Raw genomic sequence first — 22590 nt, 5'->3', positions numbered from 1 at the left:
TTTTTCTTTCTAATCTCGCATAGTAACTCCATTTCTATCACTATGTAAAAACCACAGCTTCAACCCCAAACCTAATTTTGAGCCGTCTCCATCTCTGTGAAAATCGAAAACGATCTATTACAAGCAAAACGGTATGATTTTGTCACTCTCTCTCTCTTCCTCCCTCCCAAAATTTCTCATTCTCTCTTTCTCTTCTCTGTAAAGATGAGCAAGGGATCTGCACTTTCACCGACATCGGCAAAAAAGCCAAAGGTGAATTTCTACCCTCCCTCCTCATTCATCTGATTATTAACTTTTCAATTTGATGAAGAAGAAAAGAAGAATTTGAGGTATTGTTTTTCAATTTTTCTTCTTCAGTGGAGTTCATCGTTTGTTTCTCCAGAAAACAAATTTGAGATTTGTTAGCTTTTTGTTCATTTTTTTTCTTCAGATACAATGTATTTTTTTTCCAGATACAATTTTGCCAACATTTTTTTTCCAGAAATAGTGTTATTTTTTTTTTCCAAAAACAGTGTTATATTTTGGTTTTTTTTTTCAGATACAATTTTGTTTGTACACAAACAAGACAAACACTGTATCAGATTATTTTTCTTAAAACAGTGTTATGTTTTGGTTCTTTTTTTTTTTTTTTTTTTCTAGAGATTATTAGTTTTTTTTACAGAAACAGTGTTATTTTTTTTGTTTTTCCAGAAATAGTTTTATATTTTGGATTTTTTTTTTAGAGACAGTGTTAGTTTTTTTCCAGAAACAATGTTAGTTTTTCACCGGTTTGTTTTGATTTTTTTTTCCATAAACAGTGTTATTTTTTTTTGTTTCCAGAAAGAATGTTATGTTTTTCCAAAAACAGTTTTATGTTTTGGTTTTCTTTTTTTTTCTTCTTTTTTTTTTTCTAGAGATTATTAGTTTTTTTTTTTTTACAGAAACAGTGTTATTTTTTTGTTTTTCCAGAAATAGTTTTATATTTTGGATTTTTTTTTAGAGACAGTGTTAGTTTTTTTCCAGAAACAATGTTAGTTTTTCACCGGTTTGTTTTGATTTTTTTTCCATAAACAGTGTTAGTTTATACACAAACATTGTATCTGATTTTTTTTTTTTTCCCAGAAACAGTGTTTTTTTTTTTTTGTTTCCAGAAAGAATGTTATGTTTTTCCAAAAACAGTTTTATGTTTTGGTTTCCCCCCCCCCCCCCCCCCCCAAAAAAAAACAGTGTTAGTTTTTCTTCGATTTGTTTTGAGGTGGTTCTAGTGTGTTTTGCACTTCTTTTAATTTAGTTTATTCACATGGAGGTTCTAGTACGTTTTCCACATCTTTTTCGCCGATTTGTTCCGACAGAGGTTCTGGTATGTTTTGCATTGCTTTTATGCTAGTTTGTCTCAACGAAGTTTCTGCCATTGAACTTGTTTAAGCGGCTTTGTTCCGATGAATGCTTTCTTTTTCAAATTTGATTTGGTGGTTTTTGAAATGGGGGAATTCGATTTGATAGGAAGACAGAGAGTTATTATGGCGTTTTCGTGCTGGTTTGAGGTTGGTGAAGAGTCAGGACAATATCGAATCATTTAGGGGTATTTACGGAAGTGTAGATTTGTAGTGGGTTGGGCTTGTAAGTTTGGACCGTGGACAATAGTGTTGGATGGTTTTTTATTAAATTTTGAGCTCTTTTGGTTAAATAATATTTTGGGATGGTTTTTGGTTAAATATTTGTTGGTCCAAGCCCTTTTCATTAAAGCTCCCTTAATACATTCCTATTCAATATTTCATGATATTATTTCCTATTCAATATTTGTTGGTCCAAGCCCAATTTAAATCAATTAGGGATAATTACTTCATTATCTCATGATATTATTTCCTATTCAATATCTTGAGAATATTTCTCCATAAAGCATTGGCCAATAGGATTCCTCCACGTGTAGGGTAAAACCCTAACATTATGGCTGGTCCTATCTCTATAAATACCTCATATTCTACAAAATTTCAAAAGCTTTTGCTACCCTTAAAAAGCCCTAAACATTTTACTCTATCAGAGAAATTGACTTAGACATCGGAGATCCATTGGCCTAACCCCCCCACCTCATGGGCGCGTGAGGGTTAGGCCCTTGATCAAAGGTGTTAATTGTTTTGCAGGTGCATTTTCATCAAGATTAAAGACGGTAGAAATTTGCATCGACACAAAGCATTATCAGCATAATAAATTGATTTAACTCTGAGCTTAGTACTAGCATCATCCATATGGAGCATGTAGTAATCGCGATTTCTGAGGTACGAACTGTGTGTGCGAACTGAATGTGGGCCGTTTGATGAAATCTAAACGACTGAAAAACAATCCATCAAAATGATTTTAGGGTGAAACAGGGTCATAAAATGACCTGTCACAAAATGAAAATGGTACTCAATATCAATTCAAAATATTTGGGAATTAAACTGTCCTATCTCGGATATCAACTAAAACCTTCTTAAATTTGTCTTCTCCTTCCAAAACTCTTCATCTTCCATGAGCGCTCAAACATTCTTTCCATCAAAAACTTCATTCCAGTTCAAAAACTAGCTTCCCATTCCAAGCTTAGTGGTTGCTATGTTGTGATTGTCTTATCCAGCCTCACTGCAATTCCAAACAGCAATTAAGAATATCACATGAGTTTGGTTCGAGGGTGTCCAATCAAGTCAACAGAAAAGACGTGGTGTTTCGGTTGATTCAAGCTAGGTTCAGAATCCTTGATTCCCTAATAGTCGACATCATACTTCATTCCCCAAAATAAACTTGAAATTTGATGTGTTTGGAAATTTGGAATCCTAGAAATAGATCTTATTATTTATTCAAATTTGATTAATTAATTTGATGTTTATGGTTAATTATGCAAGTTGGTTGATGAAATTAGTTGAAATTGGTTGATATTTGTGGAATTTTTTAGGAATTTGGGTAGGATGTGAGTTTATGAAATGTTGTTGACAGGTTGTGTATAAAGGATAGGTTGGTCAGTTTTGTTTTGTTGATGTTACATTGTTAAGTTAGAAATGATTTGTTTTTTTAGCCAAAAGAAACATATATTAAACAGAAAACCCTCTGGTATAATCATTTCCAACAGAATCAAAACAAAGAGCATCTAAAGCAAAAGGAGGAACCTGATGCTCTTACGAATGACAACCAGTTAATAGAAGACCCTGATGAGCAAATGCATCAGTAACGAAGTTGGCCTCTCTAAAGATACGATTCCAAGAGATAATACTAAATTTGGTCGCCATCCATTTAATATCTTTAATGGTATGCTTCAGATTCCATGGCATCAAGCACACTCCCTGCACGGCTTGAATGACCATCTTAGAATTGCCTTCCACCATGATCTTCGACACACCCTTTTCTAAGGGCAAACATTAAACCTTCTCTTAGACTTTTAGCTTCAACTTCGAAAATAGTGGCTCCGTCAATATTTAAAGCTCCACCAATAATCAGAACTCCATTATGGTCCCTGATGGCAAAGTTAGCCGCCGCTTTGCCACATGCTACGGAACCATCAAAATTTAACTTAACAAAATCCTTATTTGGTGGATGCCATTTAATAATTGTCAATTCTTCATGGGAACTCTTCTTAATATACTTTTTGTTGTAGTTAAAATATCTTTCACCAAAAGACAGAGCTAAGAATTTAGATCTCCACGGAGTAGGCATAACTCTTATGAAAGCCTTATTATTTCTATCATTCCAAATTTGCCAACATAACAATAAAAACAAACTGAGCTCACTCAGACCTTCCTTATCCACATGATTTAGAGAATCCATCCACTGAACAATAGAAGCAAAGTTATTAGTATTAACAATGTTAGCAGCATTAGAAACCAAGTTCCAAACGAGATGAGAAACACTACATTTAACAAATAAATGCAATTGGTTCTCCTTATCCATATTGCAAAAGGGACACAAACTAGCATTATTAGGCAAAGAACGACTCAATCTTTTCCTCGTTTGTAGTATTTCTCTAATAAACAACCAAGCAAACATTTTAACTTTGGGAGGGATATTGAGGTTACACATTTTATTGATCACCTATGTCTAAATGATTGCACTAGAGAGCCACTCTGGATCCAAGTCGCCGATTTAATGGAAAATTTACTGTTAATGGTAGAACCCCAAATGATCTTATCTTTGGTGTTAAGAATAGGAAGTGGAATATTGCATATTTTTTTGTCACGTTATTACAGACTACTTGGACCAGTTCTCCTTATCCCAACAATTACTAACATTAAAATCACTCACTTTCAAGTTCCAATCAATATTTTGAGAATCAATATCAGGTACGAGATGGAAGAGAGGATAAGGAAAATCCTAATTGTGGGTCTAGAACAATATGTCCTGACCACCCTTAAAAATGACATCCCTGCTCTTCAAAATGTTCTTGCAAGGTTTAACTAATATTTATAGTGAAACCAGCAATCCACACACATGCAGCAGCACGTAAAATCCCACCAGCACTAAAGCACCCCTTGCCACTCTTCCTACTGCCATCCACATTCAACTTGACATAATTAAGAGGAGGAGGATCCCAGGCTAAAAAAATCATACTTTTCACAGGCTTAGCACCAACATTTTGCACCTTAAACCATTCTTGAGCAACTTTAAAAATGAAAATCTGAGGTTGAATTGGGAAAATGAATTAGATGTAAAAATGCTTAAATTCCTCCATTTCCATAACCACCAACAATCAAAGGCAAAAACACCCTACCAAGGCAGATTATGGCAGAGCAAACTTCTCGAAAAAATATTCACTCTCATCTAAGCATGAAAGTCAATATCAACCGAGGACAAAATAATTGAATGCATACCCAATTGATTCCACATTAACTTTGCACGATCACACCGACGAAGAATATGATCAATAGATTCAACACAACCATCACCAAAGTCACAATAGAAATTATTAGTCATACCTTTCTTAGCTCTCTGTTCATTACAAAACAATCTCCTATGTAGAGTCGGCCATAAAAAATGAAGCACTTGAGGAGGTAGCTTAAGCTTCCACATATCATTCCAACTCCAATTGGCAAAAACTTCATCATCAATACTTACAAGATAAGCTGATTTAACGCTAAAATTTCCATCATTTGAAAGCTTCCAAATAATACAATCACTATCTCCATCGTTAAGACCAATAGGAATCGCAGAAATCTTCCAAACATATTCCTCCGGAAGAACAGCTCTCAAGGCAGAAACATTCCAACAATGACCATAGCAAAAGTCTATAACCTTTAAAGCTTTAGCAGAATCATCCAAAGGAATCAAGGCCTTATCAGCGAGAATGTCATCATCAAGCCAGGCATCAAACCAAAAACTAATATTAGCACCTGAGCCAACCCTCCAAATAAGACCATTTTTCAACAATTGACCACCATACACCATAACCTTCCAAGAGCTAGAAGCTACCTTACCAGTTGGTCATTTGAGAATATCGGAATTCACCCCACTTATGTACTTACCTTTGAAAGTACTAGCCCAAAGACCATTATCCAGTTGTAACAAACGCCAACTGGACTTGGCCAAAAGAGCAGCATTCATTTACTTCATTCTCTTAAGACCCCATCCACCTTTGTTCTTCGGAAGACAAATAGAACTACATCTAACCAAACAAGTTTTACTTTTGACTTCAGAAGAACCACACAAAAATTTCCTATTCAATCCATCAATTAAATCACAAGTGCTAACTGGGAGCTTAGCTGTCTGCATCACATAAACTGGAATAGCTGAAGTAACTGCTTGAATAAGAGTAGTTCTTCCAACAAGAGATAAAGTGTTGGCTTTCCATGCAGAGAGTCTACTCTGAACCTTGTTAACAACCTCCATATAGGTGCTGGAATTAATTCTAGAATGAACTAAAGGCACACCTAGATACTTTCCCAACTCATGAACAATTGGAGAGCCACAAATTTCATTAATTAAATCAGCAACACTACTGTCCACATTAGAAGAGCAAAAAATTTGAGACTTCTCAAAGCTAATTTGTTGCCTAGACAAACGACAAAAAAATGTCCAAACAACGTTTAACCACTTTAGGTTGAGAAATAGAAGCCTCGCTAAAGAGAATAATATCATCTGCAAAAAACATTTCAAAATGGCAGGCCCCCTTTTAGCTACTTTGACAGGCTTCCAACATTTATTAGAGACAGCTTCACTGATAAGATGCCCTAACTTCTCCACACATAATACAAAAAGATATAGAGAGAGGATCACCTTGCCTAACACCTCTCTCCAGCCTAAAATTGGTTGAGCATTCCCCATTAACTAAAATCTTGTAATCCATTTTACTTACATAATCCATAATAAGCTTGACAGTCAAATCATCAATACCCACTTCAACAAGCACTTCCCTTATAAAATCCAATCTAAGTCTGTCATAGGCTTTAGATAAATCAATTTTCCAAGCCATATAGCCTCTGGCCCCTCCAGTGATGGAAAACGTATGCAAAACTTCTTGTACAATTATAATGTTATTAGTAATATGTCTTCCAGGGATGAAACTAACTTGATTAGGGCTAATAACGGATTTCATAATAGGTCTCAATCTGTTAACAAGAATCTTGGTCACTACCTTATACAAAGTAGAACATAAACTTATAGGACGAAATTGGGAAATATCTTGAGGGCCATCAACCTTAGGAACAAGAGTGATTAAGGTACTACCAAGACCTTTTGGAATAGAGCCCTTCTTAAAACACTCAGTAATAAGACAAAGGATGTCAAAGCTACATAACCCCCAAAAATTTAAAAAAAATGCAGCAAGGTAACCATTTGGCCCAGAAGCCTTAAAAGCACCAATAGAAAACAAACTATCTTTAACTTCTTGAAGAGACACATCTTCTTTTAAAGCACCAAGCAAAGACTGATCGACATAAGGGAAAAGATTAGGCATCACACCGTTAGAAGTCCCATCAAAAGAATCAGCAAATAAAGAACAAAAGTGACATACCGCAATTTGCTTGAGATCCTCCTTATCATCCACCCACACGCCATCATTATTCAACAAACCTTCAATTTTTTTCTTTCTCTTTCTAATGATGGTAGAAAGATGAAAGAACCTTGTATTCCTATCTCCCTCCTGAAGCCATTTAACTTTTGATTTTTGCTTCCAAAAAATTTCCTCCTGCTCAAGAAGATTATTATAATCCTTAGATAAGGAAGTATTCAACCTCAACAAAAAAGGCCTGCAATTATTACATAGAGCCTTTTGAGCACCCTCAATTCGAGCAAGTAACCTTCTTCTCTTCCACTCAAGATGACCAAAAATATTTTTATTCCACCATCTCAACTTACCAGAAAGAAAACCAAGTTTCTGATTTATACAAACATCTTGGGACTTCCAGTTAGACTCCAAATAATGCTTGAAATTCTCATGCTTCATCCACATAGCCTCAAATTTGAACGGTTTGAACTCTGGATTGGGAATATGCTTGCTTTCCAAAGTGATGAGCACATGAGTATGATCAGAAATAGTTGTTGCAAGGTGTTTGATATGGGCTTCAGGAAACATCTCCTTCTAACCAAGATCACAAATTGCCCTATCAAGCCTTTCAAAGACTCTTACACCATTTTTATTAACACCATCCCAAGTGAAAAAAGGACCCGAAAATCCCAAATTCACCATAAAATTAACATCAAACCAATCATTAAAACCACCCAAACTAATGCTTCCAGAGCTGATAGGAGCATATTTATGCGCCTTAGTTTGCTTGTTTTCTTGCATTTATGTTGCTAGTACTTAGTAATTTTAGTACTTTAAGCTATTTTCGTGTCTTTGTAGGTCCAAAGGGCTAAAGGAGCAAGAAAGTGCATTTTGGTGCATTTTGGAGTAGTTTGGGGCATTAAATGGATTGCATATGCTTAAAGCCAAGTAGATGGACGAAATTGAAGACCAAAGGAGGCTAGGAATAAATAAAGAGATGAAGAAATGAAAATGAAGAACAAAGAGTTCACATTCATCACCAATACAACTATGCAGCCACACATTCTTTCTCCACACTTTGCTGTGCATAACCCACACCTTTCCAACCTAATCCACATGCATTCATCATCATAACCTAGCTATCATTCCACTTCTCTGCCGTGCATTATTCCCCTTTCATACAAGCCACTCCACATGCATTTCCAACCCACATGCACCCTTTAATCATTCAACCATGCAGCCACACATTCACCCACATGCACCCTTTAATCATTCAACCATGCAGCCACATATTCATTCTCCCTTGCCGTGCATTTCATACCCTTTCCAGCATTCCATTTCATTATTGCAGCCACCATTCACTCTTTAATCCACATGCATTCATCATCATTCACCCTAGCTTTAATTCACATGCTTTCACATTCATTTCCAGCACCAAACATCCATTTGCCGTGCATAACCATTCAATTCCAGCACCTCCACACACTTTGCTGCAGCTTTCCAGGTTGTCCATTTCATCATTGCAGCCACATATTCACCCACATGCACTCCCATCCCATTTCCAGCTTTCCACCAACCTCCTAGCTGTCATATTCCCTCTTTTAATCATTCATCCACCTATAAATAAACATCCATTGCAGCCACAAAGGGGGGGATTCATTCATACACAAATTGACACCAACAACAAGCCCTTTGTGCCGTGCCAACCGCACACCATTCCATCCATTCATACACATTTCAGCCATTCACCAAAACCACTTCCCTTTGCCGTGCCTTCCCCATCAATCCATTGCAACCACCCCAAAACCTATCCTTAGACCTTGTGCCGCAACAAAGAGGAAGAGAAGAGGGCCTAAACGTTCATACAATTCAAGTTTGAGTTGTTGGAATGTTTAGGTGTTTCTTTTCCTTTGATTTCAATGTTTAATTTCAATTCTCTTTGTTTTGTACGTATGAGGAACTAAAACCCCCTTGGCTAGAGGGGGATTCGAAATACATGTTTATGCTTGCAATATGATTTGATTACTTCTAATTGCGTTTCATAAGTTGTGAATTCAATTTACTTATCTATGTGAATTACACTTATTTATGTATGTTTATTGAGAGTGCACGCTTAATTTTCATGCATGAATATGACGCTAGAATATAAGTGAGTTTCACCTAATCGTTACAAACTTATATTCACAAGTAGTAAAAGTTGATGATCTCAATTACGTTAAGTAAATTCTTGGCATAAGTTTCATGCAGTTCATAGTAACGAGTGCTTCGTCAATGGTTATGGTTTTCAAAGAACTTAATGATTCTTGCTTGTATCTCTATTACGCAGTTCATATAGGGAACTTGTGGGGAATGCTTTGGGTTGTCGTATGCAATCATCCAATTCAATAACGTTAGGAAAATCTGAGGGTTAATTAGTGCAATTCACGGTTAATCTGGGGCGTTGAGAATTCATGGTTTATTGAAAAGCATTTGGAAATCGTTTTATATGCAAGTATAACATGTGTGGAGATGAACCCCTTAACTAGCATTCATCCATATTTTCATCATATTCATATTTACATTCTGCCTTTAATTACAATCTGTTCATTTAGTTTAATTTCGTCAAAACCTAAATCCCCCTTTACTTTAATGTCCAATTTAGTTAGAAAGTGTCTTAGTTTGTGTTTATAAGGGTTTTGATTCAATTTGTTAAACAAATTCGTCCAGATTCACCAAAGTGCTCAAAACTGCCCAGAAAGTGTTTTTAAGGTAGTTTTGAGTGTTTTGGGTGATGTTTGAGTCTTTTGGTTTGTTTTAGTGTTTTAAGCGTTTAGTTTCACATTCTTTGAGTCTAGTTTAGTGTTTTAAACTTTATTTTACGTTTTTGAGTCAGTTTCCAAGTGATTTGCAATCCCTCCTAATCCCCGGTTAAGAACGATCCCTACTTATACTTATACTACAGTTGTCAAAAAGAGGGTTTAATTTGTGTGCGTATATTATCCACACCAAATTTTGGCGCCGTTGCCGGGGATTAGCAACTTTGCTAAATCCCTTGGATTGTTATTTTCATTTTCTTATTAGATCAGATTCTTATGTTATTTTGTTTCTTGTTTTAGGTACTTGTTTATGACTCGGAGTTCTAATCCGGTTCACGAACATATTTTAGACTTTGACGTCAATTTGACACCATCGGCAGCCATCACTGGCCTGGTGGTCTTCATAGCTTGTTGATCATCATTATTACCAACAGTCGCAATCTCAGGCTCAACACGATTTCATTTCAAAACCTCGAATATGTAGTCTTAAACTCGAAAACAGCAGTCTCTGGTGGTCCGGAGGCTGCCATTCCACTATCGTCCGCCAGATCCACCTTGCCACTGAAAAGCACAAAGCAAAAATCACATGGAGAAAGAAAAAGGAAGAAACTGACAAGGCGCATAAAGCGTGTTCAATTCTTGCTTTTTCGCAAACCTTATTTTGGAAAAAATCTTTAATCATGCACTTAACTGAATCTTTAAGTAATTCCCAACATTCTTGGAAGAAACCAGCATTGAGGCCGTCAGGACCAAGAGCTTTAAGAGCACCAATACCATTAACAGCCTCCCAGATTTCATCATCTGAAACAACGCTCATCAGACTAGCATTTTGATCATTGGAAATACAAGGTTGTATAATATCTGCTAGGGCACAAAGGTCATCAGTGGAAAGGGGGCTATCATAGGAGAATCGTTGTTTTAAATCACGGACAAAAACCTCTTCTAGCCCCTCACAAACAGACCACCAGAAGCCATTCTCATCTTTAACATTTGAAATTCCATTCCTTTTCTTTCGGATAGATGCCATAGTTTGAAAGAAGAAAGTACTTTTGTCTCCAAGCAGAAGCCAATTTGCCTTAGCTCTTTAAGCCCACATAATTTCCTTTGAGATTAAAACATGATTTAACTCTTCCTTTAGGCACTTTTCCTTTACCAAATCACCATAATAATTGTTCATAATTAATTGTTGAATTGCTTCAAGCTCATTGAGAAGATTTCTCTTCCTTTCCTTAATATTACCATAAACATTTTTTCTCCATTTAGACACAAGAAATTTGAAAGTGCCTGCACAAGCACTAAATTGGTTATTAGGATGAACATTAGGGACACACTTCCAAGCATTTTGAGTAAAAGACTTGAAATTCGGATGTTTGAGCCACATTGCCTCAAACTTAAACATGAAAATTTTCTTAGAATCTAACGCATCCATCAGTTTTAGTAAAATTAGGCTATGATCCGTGCCAAAAATTAGATAGTTATGCAGACGATAATTTGGATACATATTTAACCAAACCAAATTAGCTACCACCCTATCTAGTCTCTCAAACACCGTTGTATTATTAGAATGGCAGTTACTCCATGTAAAAGGAACTCGAGATACATTAAGGGAGATAAGGTTACCACGATTAAGGAAATTGATGAAATTATTCATGTTAGCGTTTGTAACCTAAGTACCACCCACTTTTTCTAAAAGATCAATTATATTATTAAAATCACCCATTAAAACCCGAGGTCTATCTACATGGTTAAGCAACAACACTTCATCCCAAAGCAAATTTTGTAAATTTTTCTGAGGATAAGCATAAATGAAAGTCACTAGTTGGTCTTGCTATCGACACGAGAAAAAGCCGAATGGACGAGATCATTGACCTCATCTAAGATAGCAAACTTTGTTATGATCACCGCTTGGCTAGAAAGCTGTCCAAAAGGCTTCGAGGTACATTATTGTGCAGGGAAAACTTTACCAACAGTCTTACTCCAAACCTCACTCTATGTGTTAATCTGGAAATGGACTTACAAATTCCAAGTGACATCCATTCTAGTGTGTGCGGGAACTATTCCGTAGGAGATCCTTTGCACAAAAATCACTAACAGTTGGGTACTATTGCCCACCATGAGGCAAGACACCTTGGACTGTGCTTAGACATGTGACAAGTGTCAAAGATATGCACCAATGAATCATTAGCATGTAGAAGAACTTAACATCCTAACTAGGACATGGGCCTACATGCAGTAGGGCATATATCTCATTAGTCTGCTCAAGAAGGCCGAAGGAAACAAAGAATACCTGATAGTAGCAATGGGCCATTTCTCTAAGAGCAACTCCACCCCTATCCACTTTGCGCCAGCACCCAGCCCATTTATCCACTTAATTGAACAGTAATAGACCCAATGAACAATAATAGGCCAATGCATCTCCACTAAAAAAAAAATGTGCTGGCACCCAGTCTAAAAAATGCGCTGGCACAAACGATCTCCACCCCTACAAAATGCGCTGGCACCCAGTCCATTTAAAATATTAAATAATTTTTTTATAAAATAATTAAAAAAAAATAGTTTTAATTTCGGATAGGATTTTTAACCAATCTTGTCACGCCACGTGTCATTATCCGAACGTACTATTTTTTGAATAGATTTCTGCTAAGATTTTCAACCAATCCCGACAACCCACGTGTCACTTCCTGTTTACAATAATTTAGGCAAGATTTCGATAAGATTTTTAACCAATCTCGTCACGCCACGTGTCATTATCCGAACGTACTATTTTGTGAATAGATTTCCGCTAAGATTTTCAACCAATCCTGACACGCCATGTGTCACTTCCTATTTACAATAATTTAGCCAAGATTTCGATAAGATTTTCAACCAATCACGTAGTGCCACGTGGCATTGTCCAGAACCTCATCTTCTTCTTTTTTGTCCATATAAACCCTACATCCCTACATCCATCCTCACACTAAACTCAATCCTTTTTTTTAGCTCAGAATTCTTCTTTATCGTTTTCAAATCTTGAGTTCTTACAATGTCTTCTTCAAGGAGAGCGTATAAACAGTTGCAAGAGCAGCAGAAAAGGTTGTTGGCACAACAGGAAGAATTGGTCAATCTTGACCAAGGTGGAGGTGGAGATGAGGCATTCGCAATGGAGGAGGATGAGGATGATCACCATAGAAGGCGGAGGGCCTCACATTCCCGCCGTATCATAGAAGCTATGGGTCAGATAGCCAAACTCAGACGTGCGGCAAACATCGATAGAAGAAGGGAAAGACGAGGTAAAGATCTCTTGGAAGATTATTTTATTCCCAACAGCGTTTTCCCTAATCATGTTTTTAGACGTCATTTTAAAATGCAACGAAGTTTGTTCGCTAAAATCATGAGTGATGTTTGCAACCATGATCCATATTTTGTGCAAAAAGAGGATGCTTTTCATGTTCTAGGTCTTCTTCCTAAGCAAAAAATTACGGCTGCCTTGCGAATGCTTGCATATGGAGCATCTGCAGATCAAGTGGATGAGATCGCAAGGATGGGAAAAACAACGGTTCTGGAGTCCCTGATGCGGTTTTGCTTTGCAATTGAAGCCCTCTACACCAATGAGTACCTTCGGCAACCTACAACAAGGGACTTGCGAAGGCTTCTGAGGAAGGGTGAGATGCGAGGCTTCCCTGGCATGATTGGAAGCATCGACTGCATGCACTAGACATGGTGGTTCAATTATTTGTCTGGAAAAAACAACATCTATCGATTCAGCATTTCGCACACCGTTCTCACCGATAATGGTTTGCAATTTACCAACTCTAAAGTCATGAACTGGTACAAGGAATTCGAAACCTGCCATTTCACTTCCAATCTACGATACCCCTAGGGCAATGGTGAAGTAGAAACTTCAAACAAAAGGATCATTCAATGCTTGAAAAAAGACTTCAGTAAAAAAAGGGCAAGTGGCCAGAAGAATTGTCTGGAGTTCTATGGGGGTATCACATTATAGTTCGGAAAGCAACTAGAGAAACCCCATTTTTCATGGCTAGTTTTTAGTTTTCATTGTTTTTAAAATGAAAAGTGGATTGGTAATTACTTTCAGGTTTTAGTTCTGAAATCCAAATTTTATAATAATAATAATAATAATAATAATAATAATAATAATAAGTAACTTTGGTTTTTGGTTTGCAGTTTTCAATTTTGTCACACTAAAAAAAAGGTAGTAAACAAACACGTTTTCAATTTATAAAAATGTTAAAATAAAACTGAAAACAATACGACTATCAAATGGCCTCTGAGTTAAGGCTCATTTAAGAAGTGTTTTTAAATGACTGAAAAGGTTTTGGGAAATTTTATTTAAACCCATCTAACCTATTTCTACACCCAGCTTACTATTTGCACCCATTTGATTTTTAACTAAACTATTAATATCTCTTTAAACCTAAATTTAATACGTAATATACCCCAATAAACCCAATTCAATATGTAGATTTATTTTTACCCCCATGTGATTTTTAGAAGCTAAATTTGATGTGTTTAGACCTAAGTTCTTCCACAACACAAAAGCTGATAATTCAATTGTTACCAACAGAATATGCATGCATGCTAAAAATCACTGCAAAAAGTGGTGTATAGTTATGGGGTTGTCCTTTTGGAAATCATAACTGGGAAAAGGCTAGAGAGGGCTACGACCCCAGTGGGGAAAGTTAGTACACACATAAACAAAGACTGGAGAAGGCCACCTGTTGGGAGTGGTGACGGGTTGTGTTCGGGTAAGTGCTTGCCTGATTTTCTAACAGAGAGGAGTACCGCTCTTATAGCGTGGAAGCTACTACACAAATAACTTCTGCCATAATTAACGGTTAGACTTATGGTATTGAGTTAGTTTATTACTTGGTTTGCTTCTAGTGACAGAGGCTTTAAGTGCTTCAATAGAAATTCAACTGGTGTCTCATCTAACGAGTTTTAAGTTCACTTAGACTTGTTGAGAATGTGTCAACTTGCACAATTTTCACCTCATTAACACAAGCCCTATAACGTACCAGTGTAAATTGTATACAAATGAAACTTCTAAAATAGAAAAGCTTGTTGATTTCTTATGTTTGCTCAATTAATGATTTCATTCATGCATCATTAGTGTGCTGGATTTGAGCATATTTTAACATTACAAATGCCTTAAGAAATTGAACTTTCAATTAAAACAATCAGTACAAAAGTAGCGAACGAGGAGTCCACTTATGGGCAATTCAACCAGTTATTGGGTCCTTTCACACCAGACATTTAAAATTGTTGGATGCTTTCGTTGTTGTTTTAGCCGGAAGGTAGGATGCTTTCGTTGTATTTGTTGAAAAAAATTACAGTAAATAACTTCTACAGTCTAAAAAATTGAAATCAAATGAACAAAAAATTCATAAATTGAGTCATACCTTGATTGGAGGATTCAAAACTTCAAAATTACCAACCATCAATAAAAGAAAACTTATTTTTCTCTGTGAAAGCTATTAAGGTTTTAGCCAGAACGAACGTAAAATAAACAAAGAGTGATCGTAAGGTTTAATTATAGTGTTTGGGTTTATTGATGAATTTGAGTTTGATTATTAATTTCATTTTGTACTTAATATTAATTATGCAATAGCGTAAAATAGACAATTAACATTTAAATTTTAAGTTGGGTGTAAAAAGAGTTTAAATGGGTTTAAATAAAATTTCCCAAACGTTTTTAAAGAAAATGTTTTTGAGTTTCAAGCAGCACCAGTTATGTGCTTCTTGTTTGAAGCATTTCAAGTGCCTTTCTAGAATTAATTTACATTTCTACTAAGAATTGATTCCAAAAATATTTTTTTCTAAAAGCTTTTTGTGTTGTTTAAAAGAATTTCTTAAATGAGCTATTACCTGTAGTTTCGATGTAAAACCAATCGAATCCGGACTGTGCACACCCAACCCACAGTACGAAAGGCCCAATTGCAAAGAACTTTGGGTTGAAGGCCAGCCCAATCCATAAACAACCACAGGGAACGACGCCCTGTTCTTCATCCTATATCATATACTTCCACCTATCCAATTCAACACTGAAGCACCATATTGTTCCACAAATGGCCGCTCACTCTCTCTCCAAGCTTCCAACGACCATCTCCGCCCTCACCCACAATCACAGAACTAAACCCGATTCAAGACCCAACAGTTTGCTGAGCCCATGGCTGGGTGCCAACAGCCTTTCGCTTCCGCCCTCAAGTCTGAGAGTCAGAACCCAAGAGTCAAAGCTCCACCCTTTCTCAGCCACCGTCTGTCTCAGCCTCCCCACCGCGTAAGTCCTACTCTCTCACACCTCCACCGCCCTAATTCTCTCGAATTTTCAATTTTACATTTCTTCACGTTTTGGATGATCAAGCTGTTGTTTCAGATGCTTCTGATTTGGTCGTTGCAGAAATGAGGGAATAGTTTCTTCCACTGAGAAAGTGCCCAAGTGAGTTTTTTTGTTTGATTTTTTTGGTGGGTTTTTGGTTTTGGTTTCTGGGTATTGTTGGGATTGAGGTTTTGGTACTGGGTGGGTGGATGCAGGTGGTCTTGGAGGGCTATAAAGTCATTTGCCATGGGTGAATTAGAAGCCAGGAAGCTCAAGTTTGCAACTACCGGGACTGAAGCAATTCTCATGGGGATCCTCATTGAGGGTAAGCAATTTTTTACCATTCTATGCTTTTTACCATTGAGGGTAAGTAACTTATTTATTTTTTTGAATGTTTTTTCTGTGATCATCTTCCTATAATTTGTGTTACTGCTGCTATAATTATGTCGTGATTCCATTTTCGATCATGTTGAATCACACTTTGAGGTGGAGTTAAACAATCAATAGAATTACAGGACTAATATTCGTAAAACTAGAACTGCAAAATTTGAAATTTCGATGGTTGCAGGATATAATATAGTTTGGAATGTGGATGACAATAATGTGAACTGCATATGTTGAAGCTCAGTTAGCAAATTGTGGTGGTTAGAAGGGCCTCGTGTAGTTGTGTGCACGCTTCTACGGTTATAGTTTATGCACAATAATCACTTGTGATTGTGAAATTAGTGAAGGTATGATCCAAAACAATTAAAAGCTAAGCGGGAATGCAAATATAAGATACTTAGACTGTTATCATCTTTACCAAGAAAAGACAACAATCTTATGAGTATCTGATCCTATCACATACATACGCCGTAGGGATTATGTAGTATACTTAGCCGTCTTTGCTTTGAGCTGCAGGAACTAGTCTGGCAGCAAAATTTTTACGGGTAAATGGAATTACACTTACTAAGGTGCGTGAAGAAACAATCAAGTTGCTTGGGAAAGCTGACATGTGGTTTTTCAGTCCTGAGCATCCAGCATTGACTGAGGAAGCTCAAAGAGTACTTGATTGGGCTGTTGATAAAAAGAAAAAATCTGGTAAGTTTCCGGGCTTTCTTATTCATAAATTTTTTTTTATTCTTTGGAAATTCTTTTTTATATTTTTTGGTGGTGGTTAATTTTTATTTCTACGACAATGATGAATTTTTTTTATATTCCAATGCCATGTAAAACCCTATCAACAGACATATCTCGTTTGGAGTTTGAAAAGTAGTTGTATGTGTTCTTTGTGAGATGGGGAATATCAGATTTAATGGTTTCAATGAATGATTAACGAAATCTAAAATATTGTTTTATGTGATTGTCGACTGCAAACTAGAATAGACCTATCTGAAATGGAGATTGTGTTGCTACTTGTGCCGTGTACTCTTGCGGAATTGTTTGGTTGATCTCCAAGGGCACGTAACCATTTTTTCTTATCAGAATTATCCACTCGTATTCCTCCGCTATGAAGTCTACGTGATTTAATTTCTTAACATGTGAACTGCAGGTAATAGTGGGGAAATTACAACTTCTCATCTGCTTCTTGGCATTTGGTATGAAGGGGAATCTCCGGGTCACAAGATATTGGCAGGCCTTGGCTTCAATGAAGAAAAAGCGAAGGAGCTGGAGTCTTTAAGTACTAAACCTGGATTCATCGACGGATAATATCTTCGATTAGTGTTCATTGATCGATCTGTGATGCAAATTTCTTTATCAAAGAGGGAAAAACGATGTTAATGGTATTGCAAATTCATCCCTGTACAATGAATTTGTTCTTGTTTAATTTTGCAATTCGGAGAAAAGTTTATTCATATGGAATGTCATGCGAGTTAGCCGGATTCTTTCCGCCATGAAATTGGATCGTCCTCATATGATTTTCAACGCCACAGTGGCCTCTTGCTCTCTACCAATATCTTGACTGCATATAAATTGCGCACTTTTTATGCCAGGGGATGTTTATCTTACAATTTGACATATGGATTCATGAGGAAGAAATAACCCCACAAACTACAGAAGTTAACTGAAAGTTACTCTTTTGAAAAAAAAAACATAAAAAACATTGCTAGAACCGGCTTTCGGAGTCATGGTTTCATAGTTGGTGATCCGAAAGCCGGTTACCTGTTCCGGTTTTACTGCGATGAGATGACCTCTCTCAGGTTATTCTTCATTTCTTAGACTTCAGCATCATCAACCCTCTCCACAGTTTTGTGATTTCCATCTCTGTTAAGTTCTGGTGTTTGACAACCAACCGAGGTAAGTGTTTGTGCCTTGCAAGCTTCTTCTTCCAATTGATCCTCAAAAACAAAAATTATCAACAGAATTAAGCATGCAACCATCCCAATTAAGAACCCTCCCAACAATCCTCTGAGCCCAAGTGAAACCTTGAAGGCTAAAACAACTCCTAAGGGCAAGGCCAGGAGGTCAAACCCACCAAGATTTGCATACATGACTAACCACGGCCACGCTGTTCCCCTGACAATTCCTCCACACATTGCTAAAGGGAAATTCGCCACCTCCGCTAAGGCCATCAGCGGCATCATCTTCTTCACGCCTCCTAAAATTCACGTGTCGTGGGTGAACAAAGACCCCCAACTTCCTCTGGCTGCTAACATCACCAAACCGCCCAAGAAACCCGAGACCACACTCACTACAACAGACATAAATGCAGACTGATAAGCAGGGCCTGCTCTGTTTGCTCCAAGCTCGTTGCAGGCGCATGTTGATGCACATGTTGCCAGAGAAAGCATCACTGAGTATAGTAGATAGTCGAAGTTTAATACAATGGCTAAACTCCCACCGACTGCTTGGCCTTCTAAAGCCGGCCTGTTAGCAACATCAGAATCTCATAGCACCACCATTCAAGGCAGGTAGTGAGGCAGCAAGGTCCACAAAGCTTGAGCAGCCTTTTCCAATCATTGACACGTTGATCAAGCCATCCCCCCTTCATTCCACCTCCTTCCTTTGCCTTAATTTCAATCACACACACATACACCGCAAGTAGAATCATAACCATGGGATCAGTGATCCACACAGACATTGCAACTCCCTCGAGACCCTTGGCTTTCACAAGCAAGATGTTAACAGGTACGTTAAAAGCAAGCGCTGGACCCGAGCAGAACATTGAAGGCACTGTGATGCCTTGTGAATTCCAGTAGGCCTTGATGGGACATAAGAGTGAAGTAACTACCAAGTCTGGCAGGAGATAAAACAGGTATGTCTTTGCAACCAATGAAATGTCTTCTTGCTGGCTGAAATGGATGAGGATTTTGTCAACGTTGTGCCACAAGAACAAAATAGGAAGCGTCACGAGAAGCAGCAAGAAAGTTACCATGAGAAGGGTTTTGGGGAGGAGCTTGATATTTTTAGCTCCAAAAGCATGACCACAAATAGGTTTCATGGCAGCACAGAGCCCGTTTAAAACTGAGAAGCCGGTGACATTAGCGAAAGTGAAGCCAAGCGTACCACCAGCCAGTTGGAGCTCCCCGAGCCTGCCGAGAAAAGCTGTTGTGATGGCTATCTTGGCAAACATGTCAAGTTCACAGCCACAAGAGGAAGAGCTATTCCCCTTTGTATTTTCAGCTCCAAAAGCATCACTTTGAAGAAGTTGCCTGGCCATTTTTGAGAGGCTTTCTCAGTTGGTTTCTCTTCAAAATGTGATATTGTTGTTGCAGACATTTTCAAAAAATGGTTTGCAAGAATTGGTGGGTTTGTTAAATGGCTTCCAAATATAATTTTTTTCAAAGGGAAAGAAGAAGGTTTGGCTTTTGTTTTTTGTTTTCCTTCTTCTCTAGAGATAATACTGATTATTTATGGTGCATGGGTTTCGTGAGGATGTTTGTTTCCTAAAAGAAGTAAAATTCACAGGCTCCTTTTGTAACTTACTATTGTGAAAGAAGAGAGAGACAGAGAGTTGGTGGTCGATTTATAGTGCGTGATGATACTGCAAGGGCCCAAACTAAACCTTCATGCTTATTGATCACCATAGAATCTCATGAAACTTGTGGAATTTGTTTAGGTTATAATGATAGTGATAAGAAGAAAATCACCACTTGTAGCAAACTACATACAAGAGGTAAACTCGAAAGAAAGAAAAAAGGCAAAATAATTGAATGAAAATGCCAATCAAAACTTCTGTCTCATTCTGAAAATGACATAATCAACTTGATCAGAACGGATGTGCTCCCCCTCTTTAATTTAATGCTGAATAAGAAGAAACTTGATTTAACATGATAAGAAGTTGGCTAATGGCCAACTTAACTAGTTGAGAAAATTCGCAATCATGATAAGATCCAATTGTTGTTAATTTAGTAGTAGAAATTCTTATGATGTTCATATAGTGCACAACTTGTACTCACAACTAATTTATTGGTTAAATGTAGTTAGAATCCTCGAGGAATGACTTGTTTGGATTTATGAATAATGGTGAAAACGAATACGGATTAAAGTGAACAAAAATTAACTTGTGATGGAGAGTATTACATGCAAAACGTACAATGCCTTGGAGGCTTCAAATTCTTATTAGGAATTCCTTTTTTTTTTTTTTTCGACGAAAGATAGGAAATTTATTAGACTTAAATATGCACAGTTACATTTGCATCTTATACTAGAATATTAAAAAGAAATTCTGGTCCTAACTCATCCCAGTCAAATCACCCACCATGCTTAACAGCGTATGCCCATACCAAATAGGCCACACGATTGCATTGCCAGGGCTAAAGCAGAACCTCACCAACTGGACTCAGGACTCGGATCCGTTTGAATTGGGACCCATTATTGATGCTATAAGTCGAGAGGGTAGGCGTCAAAAAAGGAGAATTGAGGAAGTAGAGGGGATGGGTACGGATGATATTTGTATTCCTAATAAGCGAGCTTTTATTTTACTGAGGCGGAGGAGACCAGCCGTGATGGGTCTCCACGGTCGCCATGAAAACATTATGCTGGAACTGTCAAGGAATTAGGGGTTGCTTGACAGTTGATGCCTTGGTGGAGCAGGTGCAGCTCCACAACCCCAACGTACTGATCTTGTTGGAAACAAAAAATAAAAGCAATCGCTACAAATATTTACTTAAGTTGTTACAAATGGATTTTATGCAACCGGTGGAACCAAAAGGTATTGGTGGAGGTTTGTGTGTTTTTAGGAAAGATGTGGCGAATATCTCTAGCATTGTTTGGAGCAGTTTTTACATTAAATTGGGGGTGGGCAGTGATCCGATTCAGCCGGAATGGAAGATGACAGCAGCCTATGCAAGTATGGATGATAAAAAACGAAAACGACAATGGGCTAAGCTAAGTAAGTGGATCAGTAGCTCATAGGGGAATTGCATGGTGATTGGAGACTTCAATGATATTATGGATGACGAAGAGAAGGAAGGAGGGAACTATCGTTCCATGGTGAGTACGAGCGACTTTTGGGATTTTTTGGCGAATAATGAGCTCGTCGATTTGGGTTTTGAAGGTTATCCCTTTACTTGGAGGAATAAGTGGGATGATGGTTTGATTCAACAAAGGCTTGATGGTGAAGTGGCGACCTTAGGATGGGTGAATTTGTTCCCTGATGCGAAAATTAAGCATGTGTGTTGATTAAGGATGCATACTTAGTTTTCATGCATGAATTTGATGCTAGAGTATAAGGGAATTTAACCTAATCGTTATGAACTTATATTCACAAGTAGTAAAAGTCACTAGTCATGATTGTGTTAAGTAAATTTTGGGCATAAGTATCACGCAGTTCATAGTTACGAATGCCTTGTCAATGCTTATGATTTTCACAAAGTTTAATGATCTTTGATTGTATCTCTATTATGTTGTTCATGTAGGGAACTTGATAAGAATAATTTGGGTTGTCAATGCGTATTCCATCCAATTCAATGAAACTCGGAAAATCTGAAAGTTATTTTGTGCTTTTCACAATTAATTTGGGGCATTGTCATTCATGGTTTAAAGGGATAATAATTGGAAATCAATTTGTTTTGCATATGTGCATGTGTGGAGAAAGACCCTCTAACTAGCCTTTACGCATTCAATTCAACCAATTTAGTGTCTAATCTGTTTAGTTTTACAATCTGCCTAGTTTAGTTAATTAATCAAAATCAATCCCCTTTAATATTTTATGTCTTAACTTAGTTAGAATCTGTTTAAGTTTAGTTCTACTAGTGTTTAGAGTCAAGTAAATGTCAAAATTCGTCCAAATAACGCATTAGTTCTTATTTGTGTTAGTTTTGTCTCAATTCGTCATAATATGTCCATATTGAGTCTTTTGAGTTTTTAGTTCAATTTTCGTCCAAATCACTTTCTAGGACCTGTTTTGAGTCAATTTAACTTAGTTTGTGTGTTTTGAGTTTATTTAGCTTGTTTTGAGTTATTAGATTCTAGTTTTCAGTTTTTAAGCCTAATTTTATGTTTTTGAGTCAGTTTTGAGTAGATTAGTATCCCTAGTTAATCTCCGGTTTAGAACGATCCCTACTTGCATATATACTACAATTGTCACAAATAGGGTTTAATTTGTGTGTCAAGTTAATTTACACATCAAATTT

General features: G+C 37.1%; 1 protein-coding gene and 1 pseudogene across 1 annotated transcript; one reads left to right on the top strand and one right to left on the bottom strand.

The window, feature by feature from the left end:
* The first annotated feature begins 15742 nt into the window (after positions 1 to 15742).
* On the top strand, positions 15743 to 17868 carry LOC137722796 (ATP-dependent Clp protease ATP-binding subunit CLPT2, chloroplastic-like). Its single transcript, XM_068461888.1, has 5 exons — positions 15743 to 15994; positions 16115 to 16153; positions 16249 to 16358; positions 16934 to 17113; positions 17565 to 17868. Exons 1-5 carry the CDS (start codon positions 15783 to 15785, stop codon positions 17720 to 17722), a joined length of 699 nt encoding a protein of 232 aa, XP_068317989.1. The 5' UTR covers positions 15743 to 15782; the 3' UTR covers positions 17723 to 17868.
* A 252-nt stretch (positions 17869 to 18120) lies between these two features.
* Positions 18121 to 19732, bottom strand: LOC137722257 (protein DETOXIFICATION 56-like; annotated as a pseudogene).
* Positions 19733 to 22590: the final 2858 nt, after the last annotated feature.

The sequence above is a fragment of the Pyrus communis genome, chromosome 17 (genome assembly GCF_963583255.1).
Source record: "Pyrus communis chromosome 17, drPyrComm1.1, whole genome shotgun sequence".
Lineage (NCBI taxonomy): Eukaryota > Viridiplantae > Streptophyta > Magnoliopsida > Rosales > Rosaceae > Pyrus > Pyrus communis.
The sequence above is the reverse complement of the archived record's forward strand: the minus strand, read 5'-3'. Positions and strand labels throughout refer to the sequence as shown.

Bases quoted from the DNA above. Each gene is read 5' to 3' on its own strand.
- LOC137722796 (XM_068461888.1), top strand. From the start codon at position 15,783: ATGGCCGCTCACTCTCTCTCCAAGCTTCCAACGACCATCTCCGCCCTC. The intron at 15,995-16,114 runs GTAAGTCCTACT...TGGTCGTTGCAG, and splicing joins TGTCTCAGCCTCCCCACCGC to AAATGAGGGAATAGTTTCTT. The intron at 16,359-16,933 runs GTAAGCAATTTT...TTTGAGCTGCAG, and splicing joins CATGGGGATCCTCATTGAGG to GAACTAGTCTGGCAGCAAAA.